A 25,601-nucleotide genomic window follows, 5' to 3' on the forward strand; every position below is an offset into this window, starting at 1 on the left:
CGCGGGCGCGGAAATTTGTTGCACTTCTTTGTTTGTTTGTTTTCCCTCTGATTGTTTTTTTTTGTTATTTTGGACAAAATGTCGGTCCGTGATGTAAAAATTGAGCGAGGAACCTTGATGGCATTGAGAGCTTTGCAGAAGGTGCAGTTTGGATTCTGCTTTTCCCAGGGTGGCAGCTCGGTCTTGGCCGGATGAATCTTCGCTGCTGGCCGTGGAAACGGCAAGAGCAGCTTGTTAGTTAATTTTTAAATTCCTAAGTGTTATATTTAAAGGCTTACGTGCACAGAGGAGGAATCGCCACCTTAAATAAGCATATGGGCGATTAACAGGGTATGTTTTCCTCTCGGAAAGGGAATTTGGTAGCTTTGACCAATGTCAGTGTGTAAATATTTAGACGTTATTAGTGACTTTTTAACATTTTTCAGCGAGATCTGTTATTTACAGTGTGTCATATGTTATTAATGCTTGTTGCCTAAGTTCCCTGGCAAATCTGTTTCATGCCTTCTGAGAAAGTAGACAATTGATAGATTGTCCAAGGGATGGAAAAAAAATGTGAGTGGGTTTTCTAACTTGAGTTTGGTAAATCCCTGAACGCTGGCGTTCTGAGACACATCACCTCCCCTGTAACCTTGCTGTACGATGAGATAAGTGTGAACACTTTGAAGCATTTTCATTAAAATACGATTTCCCGTGAATATTAAGAGAAGAAAATTGTATTGCTTTATTTCTTAGATTTAACATTTCCTTTCTTCCCCTCTTTTCTTTTAAAAAGTTTTCCAAGTAATAACTTCATCAAGATGTCCAGTGATAGGCAAAGGTCTGATGATGAGAGCCCCAGCACCAGCAGTGGTAGTTCAGATGCGGACCAGCGAGACCCAGCCGCTCCAGAGCCTGAAGAGCAAGAAGAAAGAAAACCTTCTGCAACACAGCAGAAGAAAAACACCAAACTCTCTAGCAAAACCACTGCTAAGTTATCCACTAGTGCTAAAAGGTAATATGTTAAAGAAGGATTAAGCACATTTCGGGTTGTCTTTCAAATGGTTGGACAGTTTTGTTTGTTTTACATAAATAACAGTTCAAAAATATTTACTTCATGAATGAATTGTCATTCTTTAGGTGGCACATAAACCACCTCTCTAGACTTACACTTTTAAGCAAACTTATTCTGTACTTTCTGGTAACTTCATTAAGAGTATCCTTGATTAAAGATTGGGACTAACATTTTAACAGATTGTTTAAGGAGTTGGCACGGAAAATTTGGTAAACCCAAATTAGCTGGTACATTGAGGATGTTCCTTTTTATGAGTCATACTCTTCATCGTTGAAATTGACACTTCTAGAGATTAGCATTGCCTCTCTTCATGAAACTTAATGTTCAAGAACAATTATGTTTTCTAGAAAATTTGTAATTTCAAGGCTTTGGCTATATTTGAAAGCAGATTTAAAAATTCTGCTGTAAATCTGCTTTCAGTTTTCCAAACATGACTTTAAGTCATGCATCCCAGGTATTAGGTTTTGTAGTTAAATTACGGTTCCGCCTCGGAATTCCTGAGGGCAAATAAAACTGAAAAGTAGCCATTTACAATTTTAGGTGGCACTTGGTGATTGAAAACTTTCATTGTCCTGTGCCTTTTCCCTTTAAAACTTGTGGATGTGCTTGACACTTCAATAATCAACAGCAGGAGAGACATTTTGTTGGGTATAAGTGAAAAATCAAGTTTCATGTTGATTTTTATTACCTATGATGGTAAAAATAATATTCTGTCAAATGGCACTCCATCAGTGATAGTGGAATATCCATGAATTCTAAATTACACATCAACTGTAATTACAGTGTTAGGCAATATTGACATTTTTGTTGATTTTTATGGATTACAACCAAAGGAAAAAAAATATGAAAACTGATCAAATATTGGCGTACTGTAGTGATTCAAAAATACTTTTATTTTCCTATGGATTTTCATCTTGTATTAATATTCAACTGTTAATAACTTTAGAATATTTTAATATATTAAATAAGTCTTTTGAATAACTTAAAATCTTTGTCAATTTGTTGTAGTCTTATTGAGGAATGTATTAAACGCATTTTCAGTTTTGAAAACATCAAATTTGAATTAAAAAACTGCTTTTTTTCCCTTCTTTACTCAAATCTATTTCATAATATCTTATTATCTACTTTCTCCCCAAATTTATTAAATTTAAGTGCTGTACTTAAGATCAGGGAAAACAGATGTGTTTAAATGCCAGAGTCCCTTGAAGTTTTTCACTGGTAAAGGTATTTGTAAATTTTAAACTTTTTTTGACAGATAAAATATTGTCAAAACTATTAATGTGCAAGAGCAGTAGCTTGTTAATTCTTCCGTTGATAAAAGTAACTTGAAGTCATTGTCAAATATTCTAGTGCTTTCCCTCCTCCCTTCTTGTCTCATTTGCATATAAGCTTGAAAAGAGAATTTCTTTGGTAAAAAGTGTTTTAAAATAGATTTTCTATCCTTTACTGAGTGCTAGTGGAGGACTATTTCTCAAATCAGGTGTAAATGTCTTACTTATTTACAGTAGCAAGTGAGAAAAAAAGCTGCAAAGTTTCTGTTAAGGGATTTGGGTTATGCCTCTGAGAACAAAGAGGAAGCAGCCATGTTAGCATTACTGAAGGCAAAGCCAGCCTTGCATTTAACTGCATGGTGGTAGAGGGCAGTGTAATTCCCCGGTTATTCTGTAGACTATCTCAAATCCTTTTTGTCTGTTCTCATTTCACTAACAGAATTCAGAAGGAGCTAGCTGAAATAACCCTTGATCCTCCTCCTAACTGCAGGTAAGAAACAAATTTTATTGTTTTAATTTCAAATTGTGGAAAAATCAAGAGAATAATGTATCGTCCTTGGATGCATGTGCTGTAGGACACATTTGCTTCTTTTCAGCTTTGCAAGTAGATTAAACAGAAATTTCTAAAGTGAATTAAATAAATTTGGGACCAGAAAAATACTTTTTGGCATGTTCATGCATTTTGGACTTATACTGATTTTGTGCTGCTTACCAAGATTGGTATGAATGGTGCTGATTTTTGTACTATTTCTGTAGAGTGTGTTTATTCAGAAATATATTGCAGAAACTTCTAAAATTTTGCTAAGCTTTAAAGTTACTGCTTGTGTGCAATCTGAACTGACCTTCCAAATTTAGAAATTGCTGAATGTGTTACAAAATGTAAATGCAGTAAACAGGAGTATTGTTTTCTCTCTGATTTATTAAGTAACTTGCCTTAAGGAGAAATTTTTTGTGCAAAGCTAATGGTTTTAATTGTTGTTTTCTAGAAAATGCATTGTTGGAATTATTTACATTTTAATCAAATATTCTAATTACTTGGGAAAATTCTTAGTAATTTAAGTACATGAAATGTGTATGACAAGTAGTAGATGAATTGGAATTTGTGAGAAGAATTCATTTCAGTGACACTCAAGTAGAATAATTTAAGATTGTTGGTTAGTATAGGTCATATTAAAATAACCGGTAATTTTTTTCCTGAAACATTTTTTTTTCCCAATTCATCTTACTTAGTGCTTTTCTTTTCAACAATGGCTATATGCCTTCCAAAATTCATCAGTCTTATGAGGTAATTTTCATATAGATGAGAGTGGTTGCTAAAATTAAGGTTTGATAAGGTTTGATATGAAAATGTTTTCTTGTCTTACCTCTCTTTTTGCTACAAGTTGTGTTCACTCGTGATGATCAAACCTTTCTCAAGTCTATTTAAGATATAATAGTGTAAAATCTACTTGCTTCTTACTATGTGTTAACGGGGTCCTCAGCTAAGGTGATATCATCCTGATTTATCCAGTGAATTACCAGTTGTGCTCATGTTTGTTATCAGCCATTTCAATCCAAAAAGAAAAAATGAATGTAAACTAATTTTAAACAGACAGTGGTATATCAGATGCAAAAATGTTAGTTATAAGCCGCATTGTCCGGTAATGTATTCACTAGCCACTTGTGGCTATTGACCACTTCAGTTTAGTCCAAAATGAAATGTACTCTATGAAATACACATCAGATTTTGAAAACTTAATACGAAGAAAGAATATAAACTAACTTAATGGTTTAAGAAATAATTATTACACGTGGAAATGATATTTTGGATATATTGGTTTATATAAAATACATTTTTAAATTAATTTAACTGAATTTTTTTACCATTTTAATGTGGCTATTAGAAAATTTAATATTACATGTGCGGCTTACATTATATTTCTATTGAACAGTACTGCTTTAGAGAATAAATAAAGTATTTCCTTCCAGGCTTCTAAATGTTGTGTAAAATCTGTAGCCATTTAGAAGGGTTGAGTAAAATTTGCTCTCTGGAAGAATCACTTAACTTATAGAGTGTTTTCTGATATTTCCCATTGTAAAAGATGTAAAGATCTATCAATTCAAAACTCTTAAATGTTTTAAAATTGCATGTAAGGTCTAATATTTTTAAAGGTTTCTGTCGATTTTCTGCAAATAGCACAAACTGGAGAACCTGCATAAATCTAGAGAACCCAGTAGACAGGTGTTGAATACCTTTAGAGCTATAGCGAAGTGTTGCAGTTGCTGAAGTAAGACACTTTTCAGTTTAACCCAAGAATGGTTCCACAAGGTCACTGAGGATTATTTTAGAGTAAGTGGAATCTTTCTAGGAGGTAGGAAGTTTAGCATGTTTTTATTTTTCTCTTTATATTCCATATTTTGTTTCAGCCCATGAAATAACACTTAACATTTAGTGATTAGAATAGTGAAATAGCAAACCTTTTGAGTTTGCTTGCGAACAGTAACTTGGAATGTATCATCTGCGCTTTTTTCTTTTGTCAGCTTATGTTTACTGTCAGCTATTGCAATTGACATCTTTCTGTTCTCTAGTTTTTATGAGTTTCTTTTAGGCTGTAAGTGATTAAAGAAAAAACAAACAAAATAAGTCTTAGTAAGGGACTGGGAAAAGTTTTTATTAGATTGGGCACAGTCTTCTTCCATATATACCTGACATGTAAAATATCCAGATATTTTTGTATATTTTATTATGTCTTCAGTTTCTTTTGGGTGAAATAGCTAGTCCTTGCCCTTGAGCAGGAAACTGGACTGTAGAGTGTTTAGTAGAGGCATTTTAAGGTTTTTGACAGCTAAGTCCGAATTTGTATTGTATTTTTACCTTCCTGTCTGATATGCGACAGATTGTGTGGTATTCTTGTAATTTACAGGTGCATCGATGAGAATTTTAGCTTTATGGTGATTGTATAGTTTAAATTTATTAATTTGTGTTGTTAAAAATGGGATTCTATATAAATAAATACTAGAATATATGAATTCATGTTGCCCGAAATTGATGAATAATTCCTTTGACTTTCATGTATAGTTAATAGAATTCTGTTATGGTTTTGAATATGATTTTTACCAGCTTGTCAAAGTATGTGACAGATTTAATTGTTCCTCAGGGAAGAAATGAAAATATATCTGTGTACATTTAGGAAAAAGTTAAATGAAATAGAAGGAAACACAGCAAAACCAAAATTACTCAGACTAGATTAAGATTTCTCTTAAATCTCTTGCTATGTTTAATTAATAAAATATTTTTTTGTTATTATGTAGCCATGTCTAATATTGTATACACCCAGGGTGTTCTTATGATAGGCTTAATTGTTGAATTAAGTTGTGTGGCTTTAAATTTGTCTGACTAAATTTTGATAGTGTTGATTTTTTTTCTTGCTAGTATAAAAGTTTGATAAAATATTATTTCCAGTGATTTGATGGCATTTCAGTTTTTAAGTATTGGAGTGCCTTTAGGCCAAAGTATCCTAAACGTAGGCATATAATATTTTGTGACTTCAGTTTGTACACTTTACATACTACATTCTAGGTGAGGGTATAAATAGTTGATACACCAATGAAAATGAAGGAAAATTGTGTTATGGGCATTTCATTATCTGTTTTTAGAGAAAGTTATTGACCAGAATTGTTGAGTGAGTGCTATTAAGATACTTAATATTCCACCTGTTTCCCAAATCTTGTTCTCTCTCAGTTACCACTTGTATGAGTGACAAAGAATGCTGAATTTTTAACTCAACCTCTCATTCTTTGCATATACAAGCAAGTGCAAATATAGACTTTTAAAATATCCTTTTAATATGTTCATATTCAATCTGTGTTAAAGTACCTAAAATATTCAGGGACATTTGTAAATAGTTTTTGGATGTGGGAAAAGTTTATTGGAAGCAAGTGTTACAGTGTCAGGTTATAGTATTAATATGTTTACATGTAAAACCTGAAAGCAGGAGTACTATAATACTTGCAAATTTTGCTATTTTCCTTATTTTTAAAAATAGTAAAAGAAGCAATTAAGTTTTAAACCTGAAGTTGGCGATCCCTGATTTACTCATAAACCTAGTTGTCTTAACTGTGGATGAACTCTACCTCCTTTTGAGGATTACCACCACTTTCCACCATTTTCTAGGGTAGACTAGAACTTTGTTGTTCAGGGATGGGTGATTGTCAGACTAGCAGCGTCTGCATCATAGGTGAGATTGTTAGAAATGCAGAATCTTGCCTCCCCTCACTGCGAAGTACTGAATCAGAATGTGAAGATTCCCAGGTGAATCAAATATATATTAAGGTTCGAAAAGTACTGGTACTGGACTGTGGGTTCATTTCCCTGCTCTGTCACTTGTTATGTTACTTTGGATAAATTGGGGACTATTTCTACCTTTCAGTATCCTTAGCTGTAAAGTAGAGATTAAAATGATACCCCCTTTATAGGTTTGTTATGAGGATTAGATGAGTTAATATGTTTTAAAGTTTTGTAACAGTGTAAATTGGGTCAATCAAGTAGTCACAGCTGATTAAAGTAGGAGAGATAGTTTTGCAGCATGCCCTCACTCTTGCTTGCATTTTCTCCTGGAACGTCAGCATCCTACCATATGAATAGTTTCATTTTAATCAATTCTGCATCTATTTATTGAGACCATAGCAAGCAGTTATTCACTTGATGTTAATAAAAGCAGTCATTGGAACTTGAGTAAAAAAGAAAATAAACTTAATATTGGGCAGAAGTGAACAAGTAGTTATCTCCTTTAAAAGAATATGCATTAGGTTAATGATATTTAGTATAATAGAGAATGCTTTGATTATCCAGAAAATTGTGAAAGTTTTTAAAAGAAGGGTGATGGTTATGTTTCCCCTTTTAAATATTTCATTATAAGAAATTGTAGTTTTACTGAGAATGAGATTATATCAGTGTTTGTAAAATTTAGACTCTGAATTGATATAGTTTACCAGTTACCTAGACATAAGTATTATTTCCTTGTCTGTGATCTAAGGAGATATTTTGGAAGCATTTTCTAATTGGTGTATGAAGGTGGATCATATCAAAATAACATGATATCTACATAGCTTTGTTGCTTGCTTATACTGTACTATGTGATTTTAAACCCACAACTATAGATTGCTTTTTCTTTTGTACTTATATATTTGATTGTTGGTGTTGTTTATATCAAACTGTATGCTATGTGAATATACTCATAATAAAACAAAATTGTATCTCATAAATCTAGTCCTATTTTCAACTCTTCGAAAAAAAGCCCTGAATTCTCTTTTTGTAAAAATTAAATTATACTTGGAAACTTAATTACAAAAGAGAAATACAGAACTACTCTGACTGAAGGTGTTTTCCAATCCACCCTACTGTGGTCATCTATTAGTTGATAGTTTATTATTTTATTATTAATTAATTACATTTTGGCATCAGCATAGACCTCAAAAAATCATGAGGATTTTTCTTGGCACTTGGACATTACTGATAAATTTAGCGTTTTTCAGTAAGCTAATAGTTACTTTAATACAGGTATAATACATAATGCAGTATGTTAATGCTGTATACTATAATTATTCTATAATTTGTGTGTTTGTCTATGTTCTACAAGTTAATGTTCCTCTGAAAGGAGAATAGTCTTAGATATCTTTGTATCTCTTCACACAGTGCTTTGCATGTGAAGATTTGTTAAGTAAATTGAAGTCTGTCAAATTGACAGGAATAGAAATTCTGGGTAAAACAATGAGTTTGGAGTGGAGAGAATCTATTGAATATCCCATGTATTATTTACTTCTAAATAGTTGTAATTTTTAATATGATTCAAAAGTATTTGGCTACCTTCTCATTATAAAAGGAAATTGATAATCACAGTAAGCCTAATTATGTCCGTCATATATGCGAGTGTAGCAGAAGTACTGTCTTGACTATCTCAGTACTGTCTTGACTAGAAACTTTTTCCCTGAGAATGAGGTGGTTGAAAACAATATTCTTCCCCCACAAGATATCTATTAAGTTTAGTGCAGATAATGTAAGTAGAAAGTGAGTGAAAACTGTGCATTTTAAAAAGTTACATGGTTACTTTGCAGCTACATACAAGATTTTTTTTAATTTTTCCAAATTGTTTTGTTCTTTCCATAGGTAACCAATTGGTACCTCATCTCCTCTTTGAATGAGTTGCTGTAACAATAGATAGATAACACTTTAGTCGTAAGAAAATCAAGTCATTTTTGCTTAGAGTGCCATTCGGACTGAGAATGGAGAACTTAATCTGCTCTTGTCTTCTCTACAGAATTGAGATTAAAAGCACGTAATAAAACCACTTGTAAATCGAGAGAAATAGAAAATGATTTTTTCTTTTTCCATATTGCTTTTGACAGAAAAGTATATTTGACATTTTATTACAATCTGGAAAAAGAAACATCTTTAAACTTTTTATCTTTTGCCTCTAGATGAGTAGTTCTCAAAGATGGAGGGGCATTTTTGCGTCCCTACTGCCACCCCCTTCCAAACAATAGGCAGTACCTTGGAGATTTTTTTTATGAGTATTAATACTATGTGGGATAAATAGAGACTACAAATAATTTCAGATTAGTTCATGTTTGATGTTACTGCCAAATTATTTTACACCAAACTTTTTTTTTTAAGCTTTGATTTTTTTCGAGCTTTTGGGATTCCAGAATTGTGGATAAACAACTGTGGCTCTATGCTACTTTTATTATTGTGACATTGACTACAGCTACTTTACTCATGGTGAAAGGATGTTTTAAAGTCCTTTTCTGCTTTCTTTTCTTTTACCTATTTCTTAATAGCTGTTTTCAGTTTCTAATTTGTTATTTTTGGGCCATTGCTCTTTTGTTGTTGTATAACTTGTATGCTTAACTAGAAAGAAATTTAGACTCTTAATTTTAGAATTCTTTCTCCTTAAAGTGAAACCATAAGTATCAATTTCTTTTTAAGTTATTCTGTGTATATTCAATTACTTTTCCACTTTACTATCAAATATTGTCTATTAATCATTCCTTTTGTTCTAGATATACAGAATTATATAGAAAGGAAGACAGGCTTTAATACTTAAGCACAGGACTTGCCATTTTTATGTATGCATTTTGTCTTGCATTTGAGTGCAATTCAGCTATAAAAAGATACACTATATTTTGCTAGCTTTGTTGCATTAACTAATTTAGAAGACTTAAAACACATAAACATATAAAGATATATTTTTGTTCCTCATATGAAATCCACCGTAGGTCTAGGAATTCTCCTGGGTAGCTCTTCCATGTGTTGACTCAGATCTATGCTGCTTGTGTCTTATAGCTCTGCCATTTGGAACATGTGTCCAGGCAAGAGCCAAGAGTCATGTGCTAGCTTTTAAGTGCTTTGGTCTGGAAGGAAGACATGAATTAATCACATGGCCTCAGATAACTGCAAGGTAGCTGGAAAATGTAGGGGGGCATATGGGGATTTAGTGTGAAATCAATTTCTCTGCCACAAATGATATATACTTCCATGAATAGATGACTTTCACTGTCACTTCAAAAGAGGAAGAAGGAAATAATTGAGCACCCAGCCTGACACTCTACTGGAGTCCATAGAATAGTACCTATTGATACACTATTTTGTTTAGTTCCCAAAACAAGCCCTTGAAGTATCATTCTTCTTAAGATTTCAAAACAGTCTTAGAGTTGAGAAAATTGCCAAATGTCACATATATAGTGCACATACATAATTGATCCAGGGCAAAACTACACGCTTACTTTTTACATGAAAGTAAGCACTTTTGCTTTTGTACAGAGCTGCTTGAGAAATCTGGTGAAAACAGTTGAGTTGATTATGGGTCTGTAGGTGCATGCTTAGTGTAAATACATCTCTTTTATTTGCTTATAGTCTATTGAAGGATCCAAAATACTGTTTCTGTAGGGTTTTTAGAACTTGGCAAGTAGGATCCAGATAGTGAGTTGGAGAAAGAAGTGTTCTCTTCTTTGGCTTGGGGGTGCTAGGCTCTTAGTCTCCTCACCCCCCTTTTTTTTTTTAATTAGAATTTTCTTTTCAGGGAGTATTCCCCAACTTGCCAGCTTTCTTGCCCTACTCTCTTTCCTTGTAAGGAAGAAGGTAAGGGATTGAATATGATCATAACAGAAAAGGCAAATCTTTGTTCTTTGCCTTGTAGTTCTTTATGTATGGTTTTCCTGGGGGCAAAGGAAATAACTTTAAATCTACCTCTCCTTTTTTCTCTGGGGTGTTATGAAGCAGTCCATGTTTATGAATTGCTTTGAAGTTGGATAAAGTCTCTTTTCAGATAAAAATTTTTAGCTTTATGGAGAAAAGCCCCAACCAATCATATAGGATTTTAGGAGAATTTTAATACTGATTTCTCAGCAGCATGTGTACTTATTTTTTAATACTGGTGCCAGATCTGACTTTCTACAGAAATTTGGCTTTATATTATATGCCTCTTAATTTTGTCTTGTTTTATATAGCTTCATAGTTTAGGCATTGTTTTTCCTAAACTTGTGGATTTATATATAAATTATTCCTAGATATTAGTAGGGGGATTTGTTTTGTTTTTTGTTTTTTTTCTTATGAGTCTCTTTGGAAGAGGAGCTGGTTCACTTAGCACCACAGACCTAATGTTCCCAGGATGACATGCTAGCTTTACATGATTCATTTTGGATAGATGAAAGTAATGAGTTTTACGAATCAGTCTGAGCCTTTCTCTTGGTCTAAATGCAATATTAAAGTAAAATTCTAAAGTTTTGAGATTTTTCTGTTAACATTTTGTAGGTTTTTTAAGGGTGTATAGGTAAACAGCAAAAGCTTGTTTTTGGTGTACCTATTTTGTATATGATGGTCAGTGGGAAGTAGTTAACCTTAAGAATATACTAGCACTAGAGTCAAATTTCTAGAAGGATCATTTACATTTTAAAAAATCCCAGTCTCCTCTGTTTAGTCCTTCATGTATATAATAATCGTTTTAATTTTATGGTTATTTGCAAGAAACAAAACTTGGAAAGAAATTGCAGTAGTGCTGTGTTCATTCATTGTCTGAGGTTTAGTCGTCCTGTTTTGGACCAGTCGTCCTGTTTTGGACCAGTTATGTCATTCCAAAGTTTCTTTGCTGCTTCACTGTCTGAGAGCAAATATACTTTGTCATTCTGTTTAACTTCTTGCTTGTCTGAGGTAAAATAAAGACATCTTCGGTCTGAAATTGCTTTTGGGAGTATAGCTCTACATGTTTTGGTCTGAATGAAAGGCCTAGGGAAACATGAATTTTGTTACCTTTTTATTTTATTTTCCTTTGCTTATAAATCATCATGATGATCCTCCCTTTACATCCATGGGTCTCACTTTTTATAAACACTGTTCATTCCTTTTCTGAAGGTGCTTTTTTGCAGTTTGTTTTGTCATTTTTAATCTTTTAGGTCTTTTACAAATGGACCATTTTTTCACATTAATTTTAGTAGGTCACGAATCCATTTATTCAGAGTACCCCTAGAGAATCGATCTCAGAAGATTGTGGCTACATATTTTTTATAGCTTCCTATTGCTTTCTGTAGTCTTCTCAATTTAAACAGTAGCAACAACAAAATATAGAGAGCACCATAAGACCTTGGCTTTTATGGTTTTATTTTTCACATTTGTTTCTAAGAGTATCAGTAATATTTGTTGGATTTGTGTAGATATATGCTTGTAATAAATTCACCTGTTATCACAGTGAGGAAAAATCTGGCGTTTAAACACAGACTTAGATGCAAGTAATCTATGTGGCCTTCAGTGGCAGTTTTAATTAGTGTGTCTTCAGATTTTTTTAAAAAATTATATTTATACCATTGTCTTTAAAAATTTAAAGGACCTTTATGTTCTGTCTCCTGAGATGCCTAGTGTCCCCATATCCATTAGAGGACTATGGCAAGTATTCATTTTATTCTTTTTCAAACTCTAAAATAAACACGTTGCAAATGATTGTTTTTCCCTCCTGCTGAGTTTTCTTGATTTTTTTTAAATTAACTTTTCATTATGGAGAACTTGAAACATATATGAAGGTAAACAGACTAATGTGCTGAATCCCATGTAGCCTTCACCCAGTTTCAGTAGTTACCAACCCTTGACTAATCTTGTTTCATCTATAACCCTCTCCATTTCACCTTTCGTATTACATTGAAGCAAATCTCAGACATTTCATCGGTATTTTTAAAGCACAATTATTTCAATGTGTATTTTCACAAGATAAGGATTCCTTTTAACTTAACCACAATGTCATTAACATATTAGAATTTTATTGAAGTTCCTTAATCAGTCATTATTCAAATTTACAAATGTCTCTTGGATGTCCTTAGACATCCCCCCAACCACAATTTATTTGAATCAATTTTGAAATAGGCACTTTGCGATTGTTGATATGCCTTTTATAGCTCTTCTAATCTGTAAGTTTCTTCTTTTGTGATTTACTTAATGATGAAATGGGGCTGTTTCTGGATTTTGCTTATTCCATTCCTACGGCATGGTGTAATAGTGACATACTCCTTTGTGGTTCAGTGTTTCTTGTAAATTTGAGAATTCAGTCAAGAGGCTTTTCCTTCTTTCCTTCCTTCCTTCCTTCTTTCCTCCCTCCCTCCCTCCCTTTCTTCCTTCCTGTCTGTTTTTGACAACTGCTTCAAAGGTGATAGTGTGCTTTTCTATCAGGAGACACATAAGATCTGGTTGTCTTTTTGTGATGCAGGTAGCCATTGGAATACATCTTTAAAGAGAAATTTACCCACATCCTCTATTTGGTTACCTAGTTGGGTAAGTTACATAGTAAAGGCAAAATAAATGTTTAATTCTTTCCCTTATATACCATTTTTATTTTTAAATTCTTTTTCAAAATAATGAGTTGGTTTCCTTAGTACCCTTTTCAGAATCATTGTGAACTCAAATTTGCTTTGTTTCAATCCATTGTGCTACTTTAATATATTGCCATTATAATCCTTATAGACCATCTTAATTTTAAGTAAACTTCAACTTAAATTGCTTTGCCCTAGGAAAATTCAGCTGTATAAAAATTGCATAGGCATATTTGGTGGTAAAATAATGTAAATGCATGCATTCATCTTAAGCATTGCCCCAGGTATTATTTTGAAAACTGAATACTTATTGAAGGTACTGTTTTAAACATGACATTCTCCTAGCCACCTCTTCATTATTTATCAAGAGCTAATTAATGTCTTAGCATTAGAATAACTGAAATGTCTTTATTAGAACTATAGTTCTGTTTTTAAGTTCTGAATTAAAATAGTTCAAAGTGGAATGCAAAGACCTTTATCAGAATCAATTTATCATGAATTGAAAAGTGAACATTATCATTATCAATATACAAGACAAAGCAACCTTCTTTGTCTACTTACAGTTTTTCTCATCAAGACCTCTCTTGGCATTTTGGGGTGGGTCGTACTTTGCCTTGGAAGACATTGAGCATCCTTGGATTCTGCTGACTAAATGCTAGTAGGGCCCCCTCTCAGTATTGCGGCTACCAGAAACCAACTCCTCCTCTCATTTCCAAATGTCTTGGGTGAGGAAGAGTTATTACTTCTAATTGCAAATTACTGTTTTAGAGTCCACATTATAATGATGTGAATCATAATGCTGTAATTAAAAAAACACTATTTTTGTATAATGTTCCTTCAAGTAACGTATAATAATTTGTCATAGATTTCTTTTGTAAAGTCTATCTTTACTAAGTATGTGTGCTTTTGCTGCACATGTAATTGTCTTCTATGCAGAAAATGGTTATTTTCTTCCTCTAGCACTTTACTCTTTACACTTCCCCCAAATTCTGAAATCTCATACTAAATTTGAACTTCGTGCATGAGCTTAGCATATACATATACACCCTCTGTTGCAAATATGTCTCTTTGTATTTACCTTTGATCTTATTATTATTAGTGAATTTAATTTTATTTGTATGAAAACCTGTGTTCTTAACAGGATTTTTTTTGCTAGCCCATCACCTCAAACTGAACTTTTCTTTTTTTCTTCAGTCTCTTTCTAATTATTAACCTCTTCCTATTTCTGATAGATTTATATTTAAAGCCCATTTAATTCTTTCATTTTTTTCTCTCTTTATTCACTATCTGGCTTCCCATTTATCTTTAATATATTGGGCCATATGTATAGCTCCTTCTCCACTTTTCTGTCTTGTATTTCTTTCATCTTTTAAAATTTGGTTTTCTCCTATTTCATTTCAGCATATCAGTTGGTAATCTAACTGATAGTGCTTTCTTCATGACTTATTTTAATTTTTTTGTTCGTTTTAGGTGCCCCTTTATGTTTGTTTACTTTCAGCTTTTTTGATGTTTCTGAAATCTTTTTCTGCTGTTTACTCTTCTTTAGTATTTAGTATATGTAATATCTATTCCTTTTTCACCCTTCTATGTCCCCTGGGCACTCCTGCATTTATCCACACTGCTTTTTGATTATGGAATACCCTCAGAAATCTCAGCAGTCGTCCATCAAAATTTTCTGCATTTCGCTCGTAATTTTATTTTTATCTTGCATTATGTGTAATGGAAGATAAAGCTCTATGCTTTAGCAAAAGTAGTTTGTTTCCCACCTCATGGCTATAAAACATGGGTTTTCTAGGCTCTGCATCTTTGTTTATGTTCTCTCATTGCCTGGAATGGCTGTCATCCTCCAAATAGTTGTGATCTTTTAAGGCCCATTTCAGATCCTACATCTCCCTATGAAGACCTTCCTGCACATCTCTGTTTTGAGAGATTTATATATTTATTTCTGTAACTTATCGCATCTTGTTATGTGCCTTCTTCCCACCTAGAGCTGGGTATGGCTCTTTTGTTTCTTTGTATTTTCCGTTCTTAGTGTAATGCTCTAGCATTACATTTTAGGCTAATTCTAATGAACTTAGTAGTTGAAAGTAGTTCTCAAAGTGTGGAGCACCACAGAAACCCTGCTTTGACCATACATTCTGGTTTATACCTATTGTCTTAATATAATTATTACTAGCATTTCCTTTCACTTTCAGAAATGCCCCAGTTAGTATGATAAATTATAGGATCATCCTAATGCTATATGTGGATGCTGGGCAGATGTTTCTGAAGTAGGTAAGTATGGTCTTTAACCACATGGCGGAACAGCGTTCTGTTTGGGCTTGGTAAATAAAGAGATTCTTGTAATCAATAATTATCCAGAGCAGAGATTCTCATTTAGTTAGTCCAAGGGTGGCCTGGGAATGTGAATTTTAAGAAGCATGTCTTAGGATTCAAATACTAGCAGCCCTCCAATCATTTTTTGAGAAATAGTACTCTGAGGTTTAAGGTCTTAATTGGAATGGGGAGAGTGGGGAAGGTACAGGGGAGATAATGAAATATCATTTATTCTCTATGAAGCTAGAGAAGAACAGGTAAGGACATGTTTCTTATTTGATTTTAATGACTAGCTATGTCTTAACTTAAGCACCCTGGATATACTTTGATTACCTGTCATCAACGAAAAGTGTTGGTAAAAGTGTATGGGAGGAGTCTGCTAACATTAAGGCATGTGTGTGTGTGTTTAGCTAATGAAGTAATGAGGGCATGAAATTTTAGTGCAAATAGATGAAAATAGAAGTAAATCAGAACTTAATAAGTTACAACTTTGGCGAATGATGGTGTGAACTAAAAGCACCAGAGATATCCTAAATCTCATGACTATGTGTTTTTATTTATAAAAACAAAATTAAACTAACAGCTGTCTCTTCAGATAATCAACAGAGGATGATTATTTGAAAATATAAAATATATATTAGATTTGTAAAATAACTTTAAAAAATTTATGCTTTGGTTAAATACGTTAAAATTTTTCAGATAAGATGATTTAAACTTCTAAGTGATAGATAGTTTCCATGTTATCTTTTGTTCTAGAGCAGAGGAAAAGATAGAAAACGACCTTAAACATGTTTTGAGGCAGATATGATCTGAATCCCCAAATATTACTACCAAAATGACAGTTGTCTAATCTTGTGATGAACAAAAGTACTAAGACTGTAAAAACAAGTAGAATTCTTTTTTTTTTTTTTAAGAAGGGAGTAATACCCCTCAACAAGGGAAATTTGTTACAGGGCTGCAAAGAATGGCAGTTCCCAGTCCTCTGACTGCAAAGTGGGCTAAAGAAGAAAAATGATTGAACATTTCAAGAAATACACAATATAAAATAAAAGTATTTGGCATATTTTATCCATTCATCAGTTGTGGACATTGGAGTTGTTTCCACCTTTTGGCTACTGTGAATAGTGCCACTATGAACATTTGTGTAACAAGCATTTATTTTAATACCTGTTTTCAGATCTTTGCGGAGTAGAATTGCTGTGTCATGTTAATATTCTGTGTAACTTTTTGAGAAACCACCACACTGCTTTTTACAAAAGCTGTACCATTTTACTTTCCCACCAACAATATGTGAGGGTTCCAGTTTATCTACATCCTTGCCATACTTATTTTCTGGGTTTTTATTTTATTTATAATTATAGCCATGCTAGTGGGTATGAAGTATTACCTTATTGTGCTTTAGATTTACATTTCCTTAATCACTTGTGATGTTGAGCATCATTTGGTAGATTTCAACTCTCTCTCAAATTAAACACTGAAGTACAATTCTTTCTTAAATTGCTTTTGCATTTTTCAGTATCAGCATTTAACCCTGTTTCTAGCCATAGAAAAATATTTTTAAAGTTTTGTCAAATATAACTTCAGATTGAGACTCAGTATATTAAATACCTTTAAAACCTGTTAAAGTTTTCAAAACTGGAGTAAAGATTACTTGTTAAGTGAAATGGGATAAATGAATAGCAATTTAAAAAATTGTTAATCACAACTTTTCCAGTATAAGCTCCAAATGAATGAAAATTTTGAATGTATTGTTAAAAGTCATACTGTTGGAAGACTTTGAAAATTGAGCATATGCATTGTTGGTTGATCCAGAACATCTAAATTGTACAGCTACAGGGGTTGCCACTTACACTGTATTGTGTGCTTTGTTGAACATAGAATACAGTGTGAATGGCACCCCTGCAGTTGTGCAGTGTGGTGGCCATGATTAGAAGCTGAGATTTTTAATTTTAAATCCATAAACATAATTATAAAGGAGGTCATTGAAATTCCAGTATGTAAAGTAAGTGCTATGAAAAGGAACAAAACTAAAACACACAGGAGAAAGGTTTTCATCAGCATTACAATCCATGTGTATATTTCATAAAGAGTTTGCTCACGTCAGTGATAAATTTATTAAGATTTATAGTGATTGGAGGAAGGATGTAAATTCACACAAGCTCTTAAAGAAGCAGAAACTAGAATCAACATTGGAGGGGTTGCATTCCTTGGACTGTTTAAAAAACCTATTGAAAGTTATGAACCAACTCTTCAGAAAAATACTTCGAACATAATATTTCAGGTTTAGGGGACCACAGAATTTCTTTCAAGCTTTAGAGTTTTATAAATGAATTATTGCATTTAATGTAAAACTAGTACTAAGAAACAAAGTAAAATATGTCTCATTCAGGAAAGATAGATGGGAGAGAAATAAGTATGTATAGCCTCCAGAAAGTTGAGAGCTTGTATTTTATAAGTAGAATTTAAAGAGCTTCTTAAATAGCTGGGGAAAAGAAAATAAAATTGTTTTGCCTTGACTACTATGACTATGTAGGGGAAGAAGAAGTAGAAATATAACAAAAGAAATGACTTGAACAAGGGGTGTATTGATGGAACACCAGATAAGTAGTTTTGCTCAAGCACAGTGGATGGAATACACAGAAAAGGAAAAGAAAAAGAAAAAGAAAAAGATTAGGCTTGAAGTGGCCTAATGATACCTCTCAAAAACTGAAGGTCAGGACCCTGACACGTAAGGGCAATAGACATCTTGCTGGGTATTGAAAAGAGGAGTTGGGGATTTAGAAGTAACAGATTAGCCTGTAACTTGAGTTGTGGTGGTTAAAGAGACTTGGGTAAATGGCAAATGGATAGATGGTTCTGGGAGAAAATAATCTGGATGCAATTCATCTTCCAAATCTGATAATATACTATTTTGAAATTGGGTGAGGAGATTTTATAATTTTACTTTTTAGTTCTCTAGTAAGATAATACTGTCTTTACTATTAAATATTTGGTGATAAAAACTGTAATGTTTGTCCGTGTCTTTGTGTTTTAATAATGGAAATTTACAAGGAAGTTGTATTTTCCTAGCTGTTGCTTATGGGGATTCAAGGGCTTGAATATCACAAGCAGCAGGCAATACAATATAATAGAAGCTCAGTTGGCATTAGCTAGAAGTACGTGTGGCCTTCTACACCTAGCTGACAAATGACATTTTAGGAATTTGGTTGACTATTGTTGGCCTACTAACCACCACTTGAAATGGATTTGTTTTAATGGATTGCTGTTTTAATAAAAATACTTATCAGTTATTGGCTGCATGGTAAAAGCACTAGTACGTTAATAACATAATATTGGCTTCTGATCTATTTTCAAGTACAATTATATATTAATATGTTTATTTTGTATTGTTCACTGCTGTTAGCAGGGCATCCTAAGAGTTTGTATGAAAACGTATGGAAGGGTGACAGGAAATGATGATTGTGTACACCGGCAGATACATTTCTTTTTTTGTTGTTAAAGACAAACTTAGAAATGATTACAAATAAAGAAAATAATCTAAGTTCGTCTTTTTTAGATGCCATGATTTAGAACAGTGCTATCTAATATCTAATAAGAATATAATGCAGGCCACCTATGTAATTTTTAATTTTCTAGTAGCCACATTAAAAGTTAAAAAGAAATAGGTGAAATTAATTTTAAGATAATTTTTATTAACTCAGATACCTAAAATTATTTTAACATGTAATTAATATAAAATTATTAATGATCTATTCTACCATTTTTTAGTACAATATCTTTGAAATGTAGTGTATATTTTACACTTAACTTTTAAATTCAGACTCTAGCCACTTTGTATGCTTAATATCCATAGGTAGCCAGTGGCAATCAAGGATTTAGAATATTTTCTTCTTGTCCTCCTTCTACCTATCATGAATTAACTTGTCTTTTATCCCCTCTTATCTCTTTATTGTGCATAGATTTCAAGAACCAGGGCACACCCCAATTTGTAAAAGGAAGATTAATAACTCTTTTTGGCTAGCGGTGAGGAGATATGAAAAGTTCAAAAGAGAGCTCAGTTTCCCATACAGAAATGCAGGCTGTTTTCCAGAGGATTTTGTTTTGAAACATATCTCTCTGCCCATGGTTCTTTGTTTAATTGATATCTTATGGTAGTATATGCATACTTTTTGTTTGAGAGGGAGTCTATCTTTTTTGAGAGTGGACAGTGTATCTTGAACATCACTTTTATAGCAAGAAGTATATTCAGCTTAATTGGGATCCCTAGATGGAGTTTATTTGGTAAGGAGCTTATATTGGACTTAAATATATTTTCATTGTTTTTTGAAGTTGAACTGTCATTTGTTATGAGTTTTTTTTTTTATAGTAACACCTTTTAAGCAAATGTGAGCTAATGTATTGTAACTGTTTTATCTTTTTGTAGATAATCTTGCCATTAGCAATTTCACATCTCGTACAACCTCTAATGAGAAAATGTGGTGTTCTCACTCTGGACATTTATAGAAGTACTTTGTAAATAACTTCAATTCATATTATGTCTTTTCTAAGAACTTCCAAAAAGGATAATATTGTCTCAAGATGTAAAATTAACTTATTCTAATTATAGTTATTTGATGTAAAATTTAAGATATGGTTAGTTCCCTGTTTTTAGATTGTGATTTTTATTCACTACCCTAATTCTGTAAGTCACTTTGCTGTTTTTGAACACATAAAGTTTGAACAAATAAATTTTGTTTGCACATAGTACACGATAGACTTTTTCAGGACTTCTAGTGTTGCTCATTTTGATCGCCATTTATTTTTTGTGTGTGTTGAATTATGACAGGTATCACTTAATTTCAGCAATGCATGCCCATTTGAAAAAAACAGCTATTACTGACTACTAGGTATTTTGCTGGGTTACTTACATGTATTATTTTTCAATTTTCTGAGCCAGATATTATCATCTTTTTAGAAATGAGAATAAATCTTTGAGAGATTACATAATAGTTTAAAGACATACTAATTAATGATGGAAACAAGATTCAAACTCAAGTCCATCTGACCCCAAAGATCATGCTGTTCATCATACTGCCTTAGATGTTATTATGGCAGGAGGAATGAGAGTGTGTGTATATGCGTGCGTGTGTGTGCACGTATATGAGAGACTGTGTATGCATGGTTGAGGTGAAGAGAGAATCATCAGTTTGGCACAGTACTCTGTGACAAGGAATACTTTTAAATTTGTGTTTCTGTTGTATGCATATGGTTAGGGCTTATTTCTTTTTAAAGAGGCCAAGGCTTTATAGTCTGATATACTGTGAAAAAAAATATACATCGTGACAGCCAAGGCTGCTATTGCTTCTTGGCCTTTTGCAAATGTAGTTATGAAGGCAATAGTGTTTGTTAAATTTTAAAGTAGACTATATCTTATAAAGAAAACATTTTGAAAGAATTTTAAATAAAACCCAAGAGTTTTTATTTGCATATACTTGAATACTGGTGAGGCCTGTCAGCCAAACTCAGTACTGTGTGTTTGGGAGTTATTTTTAACTATTGACTTTAAATGCCTGTATCATGGACTCATTTGATTGCAGTAGTAGAAAACAAACCAAACTGGCTCAAGAAAAACATAAATTTGTTGGTATAACTGAATAATGACAAAACTGAATTAGTTGTTTCACATAACTGAAAAGCTCAGGGTAGAGTTGGCCTTAGGCATGCCATCAACATCTGATTTATCTCCGTCTGCTAGTTCTTCCTCCTAGTTGACTCCATTATTAGACAGGCTTTCATTGATGTTGTAAGATAACTGCTAGTACCTCCCAGGGGTTGAGATACAGTGTGAAGTAATGTAAGAGTTCTGGCCTCAGTATTTTCATCAGAAGTCTAATTTTATCTTGTGAACTCTAATCGGGTTCATCCTTGAATCATTCACAATGGGGTGAGTGGAGTGGGGGTGAAATGTTATGTATATATGGTTCATGCATAGGTGAATGCTCTATCCCTGAAACTTGGATAGCATCAACTCCACTGGAAGCATATAGGTTATGAGAAGGGCTGAAAATGTGAAATGGGTTACCGCAAGTCAAGTGAATGGAACTGAGCAGCAAAATTTTTATGTACCTCTTTTGGGATGGCAGGTATTCTGCACAGTCCTTATTTTTCCCAGTATGCTGGCTTACTTGACTAATTTACATTACATTACCTGCTTGCCACTTGAGAGCATTTGGATTTGACTCTCCTGGTTTTATAGCTTCCTGTTAAAGAACTATTGAACAATTTGTTTTGGTTATATAAATGTATATTTTTCTCTACTCCATTTATCAGATCTGTTTATAGCTTTAATCTTTTGGATATCTGTGTCTTAAATATTCTTATGACTATGAAATTACATTTGTTTGAGTTGTGGAATGGCAAAGATGTTTCCAAAGGATTGGGTTAATTCATTTTTTTGAATGACTTTACCAAAACAAATTTACAGGCATACCTTGTGTTATGTATGCTTTGCTTTATTGCGCTTCATCAGTATCGACCGTCCACCGGGAACTGAGCTGAGTCTCAGATGATGGTTATCATTTTTAGCAAAGTATTTTTAAATTAAGATGTGTACATTTTTTAGACATAATGCTATTATTGCACACTTTAACTGACTACAGTGTAGTGTTAACTTTTATATGCACTAAGAAACCCAAAAATTCGTGTGACTTGTTTTATTGGGATATTTGCTTTATTGCTGTGGTCTGGAACAGAACCCACAATATCTCCAAGGGTATGCCTGTACTTTTGGTTAAACCTCAGCAAGATGTCTTTAATTGCCTCTGTTAGCTTTTTTGAGGAGCCTATAGCCAGGATTTTGGCTTGTATGGATAGTTAAATTAAACCAAGAAACTGATCTAACAACCAGTGGTTGGCCTGAGGGTTAGGTGGCTGCATACTGGAAGGGAAAGGATCCAAGTCTTTCCATAGGAACAGAATCAGGAGGCATTTCTAGAGTCCGTTACTCTGAGAGCAAGCCAGCACCAGAGGGTGTGGAGAGGCACAAGTTTGTGGTATTATATGGGATTTGTGTCAACAGGGTAAAATTAACAGTAGAGCTAAAATTGAGTACAACTCATGTAGAAAAAATTCCTTCGACAAGATTCTCTTGCACTGGCATTAGATTCAGAGGCTTAGGATTTGCTCTCGCAGGCATGTCTTCACTTGTTTGGAAGGCTTATACCTCTCTGTCCAGTGTCTATTTTATGATGTCCATGTTGATTGCGATTTCAGATTTTATCAGCTTCCACTCTTTGCCTTTTCAGATTCCATGAAAGCTAAAGTTTTGAGGTATAGGGTGGCCAGATAAAATATAGGACACCTATTAAATCTGAATCTCATGTAAACAACAAGTAACTTGTGTTACATACATGGGATATACTTATATTAAATATTCCTTGTTTATCTGAATTAAAATTTAACTTGAGTGTCCTGTGTTTTTCTTTAAACTTTTTATTTTGAGATAACTGTGGATTTGTATGCAGTTGTAAGAAGTAATTCAGAGAGATCATCCTGTGTTTCTATTTGCTAAATCTGGCAACCCTCTCTGGGTCTTTTCATCATAAGGCAACCCAACCTCAAAACATTTGTGTTTTGCAAATAATAAATATTAGTTAATAATCCTTTGAGAGCCCTGTAATACTTCAGATAAGGCTGATTTTTGAAAGAATAATCTTTGAGGTGAGGTACCTAGTAATACTTAAACACTCAAAATTTCAGAATAAAACTACTTTAAAAGCCATGAGGAATTTAGAATTTAATAATTTAATCTTCTAGCAAGACACTGCATTGGAAATGTTATGAAACAATGAACTAATTTAGCCTGAAGCATCTCTGAGCAGGTAGTATTTTGAGCCAGGTAGTCTCAGATCTCTTTCATCTCCCAGTTCTCCAAAATTGTCCCAACTCCTTTCCTTTGACCAAGATTTGGCAAGAGTTACATAATCCTATCTTTTCTAGCAGTCAGTGGTCATTTCATAACTGTGGAATTATCATTTGGATAAATTAGATCCTATATGTCCACCACCTCTTTGAATCAGATGGGAAAAAGAAAAGAAGTAACCCTTCAGGTTTTTAGTTAAATTGGAGTTCTTTGGTTAAATTGGAACAGCTTATTTCCTTATTTTCCCTTATCTGGACAATAGGTGATATGACATGGGGGAGAAACATGGCCAGCTTATTTTCCACACAACTTCTTAGTCAATCCCAATTGTGTCTCTCCACTCCTTTATAGCACTTTTATTATTTCGTATACAGAATAGACTGAACTGGGAGGAAGGAGAAGTCAAACTGACGTAAGAATTGATCATCTCTTTTTTCCTTTATGCTTAGAAATACCTGGACAAATAGGTATAGAACATTGTTTTCTCTAATGAAGAGATGGAAATCAGAGCTGAAATTAGTCCATTGGGCATTCCACTGAATAAGCTGTGGTCTCCAGCTTTACTTTCTCTGGAGGAACACAGCATCCAGATGTTCTTTCTGCCACTGCTCACTGAGAGGCGTGGCAGTGAATGGAGGCCAGTAGAGCAGTTGGTGCTGCTGCAGGGCTCTGTCTACTCTAGTTTTGTCCAAAAGAGCTTTCTGCAATGGTAGAAATGCCTGATCTGTAACATGTGGAAACTGAGTGCTCCAAATGTGGCTAGTACAAGTGAGGAACTGAATTTGTAATTTAATTTTACTTATTCAGAATTTTAATAGCCACATGTGATTAGTGGCTAAAATTGAATGGAGACTTGAGCCTTTATCCAAGCTTCAACAGGAATAGAAAAGTCAACTTGTGCTTGTTCCCCGAGCATACACTGAAAATAAAGCCAAACAGATGCAGTGTTTGTATTCTGAATAGTCTTTAGTCTGGCTTTATACAGTAAGACTTGACAAGTATCAGAATTTAATCAGTTTAAACTTTGGCTTTAGTGATTATTGGTTGTGACATCATGGGGTCTCTACAATTTAGACAAATATGATTGCTGTGCCAGTTGGGCAGCTGTTTTGCATGAGGGTTTTGCTTTTCTACATGAGGTTTGGCTGGACACTTTGCAAATAATTCTACTAGTATTTATTAAACAGTTACTATGTGCCTGGCATTCCAAGTGTCTTGTAAGTCTTATGAATGTTATTCTCACTTTAAGATGAGAAAACTGAGGCACAGAGAGATAAAGTGTTTGCCTTGGATCACACAATTTGTAAAAGGTAGAACCAAGATTTGAGCTCAGGCAAACTGGCTCCAGAGATCATGCTCTTAACTGCTGCATTGCACTGGTCTTGTAAGTAGTTAAAGTAGCCATCACATTTGGCTTGCATGCCTAGTAGCTGTAGTGGAAAACGCACTAAGTTCCAGAGATGTATACTGCACGCCCCCGATTGTGTGAGAAAAGATTTCCCAGTTCCAAGCCATTTAGGGCAGTGCTTCTGGCAGCTCCAGCTTCTAGCAGAGCGAGAGATTGGGCCTGGCTACAATAGAGTCAGTCTCTAGTGGTGAGGAGGATGGTAAAGGGGGAATAGAATTCCTAAATGGCTTTGGGTTGGGAAAAGAGCATACATAAAGCAGTCAAAGAGTACTGGACATGCTTAGCACGTCAGCTTATAAGCAAACATTAAACAGTTACTGAGACATGGTGGTTTAATTTCTTGAGAGCTGAGTTTGAAATAATAACTTGATAAATTATGACCATGACTCTCCCTTGTAGTCTTTGACAGAGTCATTCAGTCTCACATCACATCTTTCCTTGAACAACATAGGGGTTAGGAACGCAGAACCCCCCGCCACACACACAGTAAAAAATCTGCATAAAACTTGGTTCCCCAAAATCTTAATAGCCTACTGTTGACCAGAAGCCTTAATAGCCTACTGTTGACCAGAAGCCCTACCTATAACATAAACAGTCTCTTAACACATTTTGTATGTTAAATGTATTATATACTGTATTCTTACAATTAAGTAAGCTAGAGAAAAGAAAATGGTATTAAGAAAATTATAAGGAAAATACATTTACAGTACTGTACTGTATTTATTGATACCATAAGTTGGCATTGTCTGTTTACAAGATGAAAAGTCTGTCAATGTCTACATCAATATTGTCTTAATATGAAACAGAACCCTGTAAATGTGATATGTA

The 25,601-nt window shown here is 33.6% G+C and overlaps 1 protein-coding gene across 3 annotated transcripts in view; it reads left to right on the forward strand.

Annotated features, from left to right (window-relative positions):
* Positions 1–25,601, forward strand: part of UBE2E3 (ubiquitin conjugating enzyme E2 E3) — a 76,776-nt gene continuing 51,175 nt past the window's right edge. Inside the window, exons 1-3 of one of the 3 annotated variants that reach the window (XM_006921249.1) lie at positions 1–233; positions 773–991; positions 2,762–2,812. In XM_006921249.1, coding sequence (XP_006921311.1) covers positions 798–991; positions 2,762–2,812 — 245 coding nt within the window. In that variant the 5' untranslated portion in view covers positions 1–233; positions 773–797. Of the gene's footprint in view, positions 234–310; positions 331–772; positions 992–2,761; positions 2,813–25,601 lie in introns of those variants that run through there. The other 2 variants (XM_025039345.1, XM_015596781.2) reach the window with 2 other exon arrangements.

This window comes from Pteropus alecto, unplaced genomic scaffold (genome assembly GCF_000325575.1).
Source record: "Pteropus alecto unplaced genomic scaffold, ASM32557v1 scaffold3, whole genome shotgun sequence".
Classification (NCBI taxonomy): Eukaryota; Metazoa; Chordata; class Mammalia; order Chiroptera; family Pteropodidae; genus Pteropus; species Pteropus alecto.